General features: G+C 43.4%; 1 protein-coding gene across 1 annotated transcript in view; it reads left to right on the forward strand.

Annotated features, from left to right (window-relative positions):
* Positions 1-10,342, forward strand: part of T265_03626 (hypothetical protein) — a gene marked incomplete at both ends in the record, with an annotated part of 41,911 nt that overhangs the window by 10,844 nt on the left and 20,725 nt on the right. The window contains 3 exons of the mRNA XM_009168161.1: positions 2,739-2,832; positions 3,726-3,985; positions 8,326-8,737. Of these exons, the coding sequence (XP_009166425.1) occupies positions 2,739-2,832; positions 3,726-3,985; positions 8,326-8,737 (766 nt within the window). The remainder of the gene's footprint in view (positions 1-2,738; positions 2,833-3,725; positions 3,986-8,325; positions 8,738-10,342) is intronic.

Here is a 10,342-nt window from a genome sequence, read left to right on the forward strand (position 1 = left end):
CAAGCGTCTAAGGCCCAAAATGCGAGCTGTTGACTGACCTGTAACAAGAATCAAAAAAGGTTCGTGAAACCGTCATCTGTACACTCAGTGAAATTATGGTGGAGTGAGGTTCAAAGGTCCTGAAGTGAAACGAGTGGAAAATATCACTGAATTCGCTTTGAACGAGATAGCACCATAAAGCAGTCTTCCAACTTTGTCGAGCTTATTTTCCCTATCCTGGTAGGTTTATGCTGGCGGATCGGATGTATATTCTTGTAGATCGTGGATTTGACCTTTTAGGGAACCTGTCAACTGAAGCAGACAAACCATTCGTTTCTTTTCAACGGATTTGGGGCTATGATGGGAATTGTGGATGGAGCTATAATTTTGTCATGTGAAGTCCCAATTAAAGTGTTCTCGTTCTACCTCGGTTTTAGCGTAAAGACCTTTGAACAGGGTGGTGTTATTGCGGCATTGTATTCATCAAATGATGCGCCTCTCAAGTTATCGCATTCAGTGACACAACTTCCTTCCTTGTTTGCATTTCATGGCTGGTAAAAGGAAGCCTTGGTAAACGATCTGTGAGCAGCGGGAAGCGGTTCAAAGAGCCCCTTCACCAAGTTCACTATAAATTTACAGCCTCAGCAGTGTTTTCGAAGCACTTCTAAGGTTTGCGGTGTGTACGTGAATTATTGGTTTTTTTAATTACTTAGAATCATCGGCAGTTTAAGTTGGTATAATAATGGTGTCTATGGTTGGATAAATTATTGCAACTAGGCCAAATCATACAATAGATAAGTGTCTTACCAGTTCAACGTCATCAGTTAACGCCAAGGTGCTAACTGTTAATGTGGTTCTTAGTCGCCGGTCGAATCGNAGGCACTGGAAGGGTGCTACAGCTGAACGCTTTTTTATGTATCTATGCGTATGTGTATCCATTTATACATCCAAAAAGTAAAAAAATCTAGACTAGAGCCTACAATGATGCCAGAAGTGCTGTTCTGTAACCACTGTTGTACAGAATAAACGGAATGATGGCTAGCACCAGCTAACCATATGTGTGCAGTTTTGCGTAGTGTATGAGTGTTGCCGGCCATCAATCCTCCGGGTCATACATTGCGGATGGGAGCGTTTCACACTTAATACTGGAAGATCGATAGGATCGGATGGCACACCAAAGCGGATCGTCACCTGCAAGTTTTTTTGAGTGGAGGTGACTCTCACTTACCTGAAGCCACGCGCTTGTAGCTCGGATGGATCAGAATGAAGTACACTCCGCATGCAGTCATTCTAAAAGACAGCGTGGATCAGGCTAACTGAAGTGAGGTCAAATGCCCGTTCTCACATAGGAATAAAAAGCTTTTTGATAGGAAAGTAGCCTATAGACCGCCAGTCAGTCTGCTGGTCTTCCACTCCCAATCTTTCATTTCGACAACCCGAGTACCTTCGAATCGGCAGATGGAATCACCAATAAATTGAAGAAAGGCTATCGTGGAGGCCCTTATACCTGTACTAATTATCTTACTAGCAGAATCAAACTCAATTGTCCAGCTTGAAGGATAAACCGCTCAGAAAACAGCTGTCAGGCATGTTGCTTCTTCGCTAATTTATGATTTCCAAAATCCAAGTACCTTTGATTTGACAGGCTAGGAAGTTTTTCACTTCTTACGCATGATGTCCAACAAAAAGTTGTTTATTCACCTACGTACCATTGTGTAATACAGTAAACAATTTCCTGGGGAAGTTTGGGCGCGTGAGGGTCAAAAGCCATAAAAAATAAACTAAGGGTTGTAATAGCGATTCGGTATTTTTGGCAAGTCCACTGTGAAACTAGTTGAGCGATACAGTTCCCTTCATATGAAACGCTTTTCAATCGATTTCATCTCAATCCTGCTCTTTGATTAAAATAAATGAATAGTCCAAATAAGTATTTTGGGATCTTAGATACAGCTTTCTGGTTAGTATGAAAGTGCGTGATGTGTGTGATCCAATCACCTGCTCCATAAAACCTTGAGAATCTCGTCTATGTGCAGATTGTGATGAACAGTTTAATTTTTTTTCTACCATCGTTCGCATATATAATCTTTCAAAACAGTATCAGTTGATACTTGATGGGCCCATCGGGGACTCGAACAGTAGTTCGGCCTGAAGAAATATATTTCAAGGATATTCCACTCATGCCACACTTTATGATCGATACTTTCCTCTTAAAGGTACGAACAGTTGACGAATACTATCCGGCTTTTTAAACTTTCGTTGTCTCTATAGGGATGTGCCTGAACTGGAAGCCGCTCATCGGCAATAGAAATTTAAATGTTAAATGGCTAGACGTTTCCTGTAGGCTGCTTACTCGTGCACCCAGAACTTCGACAGAACATCCGTTCTCTTCCTTAAATCATATCCACTATCCTTCCTTACCTGAACACTGTCTTGTACATATGGGCATTAGCGCGGTATAGTGAGAATCGTCCAACCGAGCCACTTTCATGTGTCGCTGCCTTAAAATATTGTGCAAGATCATGCGAAAACTTACCCACGGTAACCAGGTTATTCACACTAACCTGTACTTGACGCAGCATGGTTTGATTAACTTCAACGGTGTCATACTGCTACGCAGAACTCTAAAATTTCAGGATGGGGTGGGAATATTCTTGAAGGGTGTGAATTTACTATGACTCTCTGTACTGGATTCAAAGACAATGAATTTAGTTAGCTCGCGATCTTTTCCATAAGTATTATAGTGTACCTTGATGTTTCAGTTTCTCACATGGCAAGCTCTCAAATTGATTCCAGGTACTTTGGAAGATGAAGTAAGCATTCGCATACAGGATGAAATGAAGCGCACTGCTCACGGTTACATTCCACGCGTAGCAAGGAGCCCGCGTTCTGGACATCTGTGACCTGCCATCGAAATCCCATCATTGCAAAACTGGACATTTTTTCTTGTTTTGTGCATACTGCTTTTCATATTTGTTGAGTCATTAGTATCAGCCATGGATGTCGACTGTTGTTGTGTCAAGTTACGGCCTAGGTGTCTAATTTAATCAGAAAAAGCCTTATTCTAGATAAGTGTATTCTGAGGAAAATTACCCCGGTCGTCTAGAGGAGACAACTTTCCAGGACTGATTCCCAGTTAGCGACGATGTTACAGACAATTCACGGACGCTAATAACGACGAACGTAGGAGAGGACCTTAGGGAGCGCCTTCTGAGATAGGATCTCAGAGCGTTTCCCATCTCCTTCAACCATACTGGCTAGGAGTCCCCCAAACATACCCGTTTGCTCCAAATCGGTCAGAATGCCTGTATGAGTCTTTGGTGGCACACGCGTATATGACCCAGTTTGGCATAAAAGCAATCGTTTGCCAGTTAAAATGTAAGCTCTCCTTATGTAGACCAATTACGGCGATATTGTTTCCGCTTGTCTCTTAAACCCAAATTATGTAGAAGCACTTTTCTGGTTAAACCTCTGGAAATGGAATTGAGCTGTATCACTCATAGCCCTTAGCACTAAATATAACAAGCGGATACTGAGCCATGTTCTCTGACTTGTCCGTAATCATCGTTGATTTATTTACGAACCAACGGAAGGCTCAAATATAGCACTGTAAAGCTCGACATTAAAGTGGATCATCTCGACCGATATCCTCCGTAGAAAGCTCTTACCTAAAAGTGTAGATAACAAAGGTGCACTCCATTAAGATATTAGAGGTCTAATTATTGGTTTACATTTTCGTTTCTAAACAGTGCCGGCTTATCTGGATCCACCGAAAATCATTCCAGTCGGACCGGCCGATACCACAACGGTATTGACCGCCGCTCAGATACAGAACAACCAGAGGACGAATATCGTCGAGGACAAACCACGTTTGATCGGAACGGGGACCCTTGAGGATCCGATAGACCTAACTGGTCGAGTACCAAACTCAGTCACCGAACTGATCATTCAGTCTCAATCCACTTGTGCGTCAGTGAAACATGACTTACAGTGGAGATGCGAAAATTCGGTAAGCTCCATCACCGCAGTGCACTTCCTTGATTTCGCTTTGTCCCGTCTCACTTCACACACACCTTAAAGGTCCCAATGTTCTACGCTCTTTTTGCACTGAAAATATCATGCGCTTTGTCTTTATCTTTGAGGCTTGGCCTTTGAGTTACTCCCAATCCAAACAGTCACACCTTGCCTACGAGCCTGGCCTCGAGATAACTCAGGGGATGAGGCACACCGGAAGGTTGGTGGTTCGAGCAGAACCTCAGCATCCCGACTACCCATGTCAACGTTTGGGGAACCCGACAGTGTCTTAGCCCTCATATTTACATCAGCAGGCATGGCAGCTATGCGTAGAAAGGGGGTTACAACCGTAGGATTACTTTATAGCACGTTTCTTCCAGATTCGTGATTTCGTGCGTTGGTGTGGGGAAGCAAGGAGAGCTTTTCCGTGGTCTATTTGTTTTAAAAATATCTCCCAGCACTTAGTTCCCTTACTGAATTTGAAAATATTAGCAGTACTGAACAGTTAATGCAACTTTGAGGTGTATATTCACGATTAATAATACCAGTTGCAGCCACGAGTAGGCATGGTCGGATTGTGTGGACATAATAGCGTAGTGGTTGACGCGTTTCACACCCTCAAAAGCTGGTATGCGTTCGTGCTACTCAGAGATGTTGAACTGAACAACTTGCAGCCTTGAACTCCATCAGATTAAAGCCCTGTAGTCTGCACGGCGGGTGTACAGAGAAACAAGCGTCTAAGGCCCAAAATGCGAGCTGTTGACTGTCCTGTAACAAGAATCAAAAAAGGTTCGTGAAACGGTCATCTGTACACTCAGTGAAATTATGGTGGAGTGAGGTTCAAAGGTCCTGAAGTGAAACGGGTGGAAAATATCACTGAATTCGCTTTGAACGAGATAGCACCATAAAGCAGTCTTCCAGCTTTGTCGAGCTTATTTTCCCTATCCTAGTACGTTTATGCTAGCGGATCGATTGTATATTCTTGCAGATCGTGGATTTGACCTTTTAGGGAACCTGTCAGCTGAAGAAGACAAACCATTCGTTTCTTTTCAACGGATTTGGGGCTATGATGGGAATTGTGGATGGAGCTATAATTTTGTCATGTGAAGTCCCAATTAAAGTGTTCTCGTTCTACCTCGGTTTTAGCGTAAAGACCTTTGAATAGGGTGGTGTTATTACGGCATTGTATTCATCAAATGATGCGCCTCTCAAGTTATCACATTCAGTGACATAACTTCTTTCTTTGTTTGCATTTCATGGCTGGTAAAAGGAAGCCTTCGTAAACGATTTGTGAGCAGCGGGAAGCGGTTCAAAGAACCCGTTCACCAAGTTCACTATAAATTTACAGCCTCAGCAGTGTTTTCGAAGCACTTCTAAGGTTTGCGGTGTGTACGTGAATTATTAGTTTTTTTACTTACTCAGAATCGTCGACAGTTTAAGTTGGTATAATAGTGGTGTCGATGATTGGATAAACTATTGCAACTAGGCCAAATCATACGACAGATAAGTGTCTTACCGGTTCAACATCATCAGTTAACGCCAAGGTGCTAACTGTTAATGTGGTTCTTAGTCGCCGGTCGAATCGATCAATCTTGGCGTCTCAGGTGCGCTTCTCACGTACGTCGTGCTCACAATTAGCTACAAACCCCACGCCACTGGTTTGCCCATCGTTTAATGTAGTCAGCGACCTTGAGACAACCAAATGGACTATTTTAATCGCAGGTTGGGAACCTATGGAGCTCAGCAACGTCCCCAAACAGGGTTATTAGTTCAAGTGAGATGAACAACTTTGCTAAGTACGACAACAAACCCCCAGGATCGATGGGCTGAGAGAGAGAGAGAGAGAGCTCCAAACCAGATGACATCGGTGCCGAACCCAGATCGCGCAGAGGAAAGCGTGACATTTCCCAGACGGTTTGTTACAGAGCATCAGCTTACACACACACACACAGGGTTCAGTCTACTACCGGAAGATGCATTCTGACGTACATATCTGAACAAGATTGTTTCGCAAGTTTTGGGGAAAAAACAAACCAGTATTAGTAGCCATGAAAAGCTGGCTGAATATATGTGAACGTTAGGGGGAAAACAGCAACGAGACATCCTACCTTAAAACAGAATCCGATGTTGATAGACTGATCTCATATCTGAACAAGATTGTTTCGCAAGTTTTGGGGAAAAAACAAACCAGTATTAGTAGCCATGAAAAGCGGGCTGAAAATATGTGAACGTGAGGGGGAAAACAGCGACCTAACTACTTTAAAACAGAATCCGATGTTGATAGGCTGATCAAAAAAGATCCGAACGGACATCTCGATTTTGGCCGTCTGCGGCCGTTTGTAAATTTTTATGTGAAGCCGGTATTCCACATGACAATCCACCCACTGTTGATTAGGTAAAAAGAATGCCACGGGATCTACATGCCTCCCTAGCTGTGGCCCACAGGATCCTGCTTGTTAGTTATTGGAAACCTTGCAGGACATGACACGCAGCCGATCCCACTGGTGCGTATGCCGTAATTTCCTAGCCGGACTGCCTGTCCTTTTGCGCTGGGCTCAAATCTGGTGAGGTTGGCAAAAGAGGCTGGTTTCACCCTGCTGGTAGCGCCTTACTTCAATATGATGCTCAAATGTGTTTAGCTGAATGCTGTCCAAAGGTGTGGGCACCATATCCCTAATCGATTCCCATAACGACAGAAAACTTGCTTGCAATGAGTCCCTACCATACCATACTCTTTTCTTTGCTTAGGCTTTTTTCCTTCATGGTTAGATAGCAGTCAAGCAGCAGTATGTAGTACTAGGGCATTGCTGTCAATAGTGTTGCTGATTGTGGCAACCCGAAATGGACTTTGCAACGTTGGCCAGGCTAGTCAGTAATTGCCGGGGCGAAGATAGAGAAATCATGCAACTGTCCGTAGGAGAAGACAGTCGTGCTGTTACACCGTTTTAGTCGGTATGATCACATTTGCTGTACGACTGTTTTAGTTCCGATCCATTCTTTGAACCACGAGCCGCTTTGAGTAGGGTAAGTTTAAATCCATCATTCAGATGAACAGAAACGGCTAAATGAAGCGATAACGCTCTCGGTTCGGCATTGAGAAAGGTGAGACATAGCAGCTGATTCTGGAAGGACCAGCTTCATTTAACATCTTGGACAATGTTTAGATATTTTACTGCTAAGGCTCTGGGGATAGAGCCGTTAACACTTGAACCGAATGAGATCAAGACGACCCAGCAACCAAAAGCACTGAGGATGAATCTTCACAAGACAACCACTCCGGTTCAGCAACTCCAATTTATGACGCTGCATGTCTTATTTTTAGCAGCCGGTAGCAACATCACCAGCGTGCGCCCATTATAAGAGGCTTTTGGATTAAAAAGTTGGGAGAAAATATAAAAGGGCCTCGAGGAAGAACAATAGAGGTTGGAGTAAGCAGAAATGCTAGTCTTACAAGTAGATGGAGTGCGAAAGTCTCCCAGCTACTTGATCAGACAATGTTCAACACCCCTTTAAGCAACATTTGGTAGAAAAAGCTCTCTTCCAAAACTACCACAACTAATGAAGTGAGCTATGAACAACGCAATGTTATACAGTTCATTCATTACCGAGATAACTGAGTGCAACATGAAAGCTTCGGCTTCAAGGATGTTAGGCGAACCGACGAGGATTATCGTTCAGTAGAGCGACAGCTGCTCGAGTCTTTTTCGGAAAGCCTCAGGGGTACCCGTGTACAAGAACTTTTCCTTTTTCAGACAATTAACCAACAGTCAGCTTTGTCAATGGAAAGACTGAATGGCAAACAACAGGAGACAGGAAGCCGGGGTCACTCTCTTAAGAACTTGGTTGTTTTGAACCATATATCTTTTCGAATGTGCCGCCGGATGATACGAACCTAATAAATCCACGGGAACAACTTTATAGCAGCCGAGACTTTAGTAGACATAACATACGAAAGAGACAATATACAATGAATATAATGTTTGCACAATTATGGGTCTATTCCAGTTAAGCTTTTGAGGTATATGTTAATTTTACCGTGACTAGGAACGGTGACACGCAATCTTCCTACGAACTATATTCTTCTGTTTATTCTGACGTCCGGCGGTTTCTGTGGATACTGCTGTCCTCAGTTATAATCAGTGGTCCCTATTCCAGAAGTTGACGTTATGTGTTACTTTACGAACATCAAGAAACCCTCTTTTTATCATGATGCTAACCTATCCATAACCCCATGGTGTAATCCAGAGTATGGCTTTAGGCCATAGAACAAATGTCATTTGATACCAAGTCCGAAATCCAGTAACCAAGAGTCATCTCATTCACTGATCCCCACAGACTCGGTCTTTCTCATTACGTCCATCTGTTGTTCAAGCCATTCCGGATACCGGTACTAGACGACTTGGAACCCTCAGTTTTGCTCCACAACTTCCATGTCCTAACGGTCTGTATTCTATTACCGGACAAGTCAGGATCGGTTGCGATTCACGAATGAAGACAAGCAGTTCGTCTGACCGCGGGACGAGGGAAAACGCACTGGTTGGACTCAATCGTATCAAATGTACGCCCAATCATGGTCGAGACCAGGCGTTCATTGATCAGACTTTTAGTAGAGAGGCAGCAAATCTATATGCCCAGAGAATCTCATCTATGCAACTTACGTCTAGCGGTTTCTATGATGACTGTCTTCCAATTGATCCGACACAACGTAATAAGCAGCGGTCAGCTTGTGTGTATGTGCTATGCCCCGGTGAGTGTTTAAAATCCTTTACTTTATCTCCGTTGTTTCTTCACCAAACGCTGGGTCAATCTCAGTGTAAATCGCAACTTGGCCCGAATAACTTCTCATTTGAACAATCCTCGTCATACGCCACAGTACAGAGACCCATAAACACACGTTAGACCCTCACAAGTTAGACCGTTTTGCCTGGATAATGAGGTTGCAGGCATGTTGGTATGCCACATCCCGAACCTTTCCTAATTACTTATTCAATCAACTATACACAAGCCGACAGTTTAGGTGAGTAGCTATTAAGGACCCGTGTTTTTTGCACTGGAATTTTCATGTTTTCTGCGGCAAAGTGCTCACTTTTACACGCTGTGAAGTGGAGAATTCTAAGTTCTGTCATGCTCGTCATTTTAGTCAAAAGGTTATGGTTTATTGATTCTGAAAACCCAATCTCCTTCTCCAGAATATCTCGCTAATCTTCAAACCGACTGTTCACAAAAGTTAGGTATTGGCTGCTCCTCATACCCGCCTGGTGTTAAAGTCAACCTAAATAGGAGTTCCCTTTCGATATCTGGGAGTCCAAGGGACTTAAGTCGCCTTGGACACTCGCTTGTATATGATCGGATTAACAGTCTATACCCAACTTTACGGCATACAAATCAAGTGGGGAGATAAAGACAGTTTTTCTTTCAAAATGTGTTCCTTCCGCAAGCTAGAAAGCAAAAACTGACCGTTTGAGCAATCTGTTTGGTGTATTATCTCAGCTCAGGTCATTTCAGCCTCCGGATTTTCCCAAAACAACTTCGGTGGAAGCATTCAAACTTACTGAATGACATTCGGTGGCCCTGAAAACCACCGAACTCCATCATTGGTTGGTATTATCCTCCATATCCATTACTGCCGCCCCCTACATAGCAGACGCCGGACGCACTCCGCACGCTCTTCATTAGCCTCCATGTGATCTTAAAAATATCTTGTCATCATTATGATTCATTAAACTGATCTCAAAGCAGTTCACACTACTCGATGTGCACCGACCAATGTTGTAATTCATCATCATGGACAGCATGACATCATTGTCCAACACTGACCAATGCTTAGTGTGGGTTATATTGCGTATGCTCCGCACGGGTCACAACATTTGTGAGGTAGCTTCTAATTCAGTTCTAGTTTAGGTGTGCGGTCCGTGCTTTTTCTACCCAAGGCCGTATTTGGGGCTGTGGTCGTAGCTCCTTCTCAATTAAATATCGGTTGGTTTCTTGTTGCTTAACCGATTAGACTGGCCTTGTCTGCAAAGTCTTGCGATGCAAACGCATCCCCGTATGTATCGTTTGCACACGCTTGACTGTTCTTCACGGAGCATTCTAGTGTAGGTTGATCATCTTCTTTGAGAAGCTGGTGGATCTGTTCATCAGTCCTGATACCTGACAGACGTTAATTTCAGAGTATTACATGGGTTGTTGACATTCTCTCCATTTTTATTAGAATCGCTTATTGCCTGACATTCCCTCTGTTGCTGAGCTGTTCTGAATTACATGCGTAAAATGAGGACAAATCTGTCTTCATGTCATCCGGCCATACACTGAAGGCGGAAAACCTAGCAAGCAAGAAGGACCATTATATATA

The sequence above is a fragment of the Opisthorchis viverrini genome, assembly GCF_000715545.1.
Source record: "Opisthorchis viverrini unplaced genomic scaffold opera_v5_55, whole genome shotgun sequence".
Taxonomy (NCBI): domain Eukaryota; kingdom Metazoa; phylum Platyhelminthes; class Trematoda; order Opisthorchiida; family Opisthorchiidae; genus Opisthorchis; species Opisthorchis viverrini.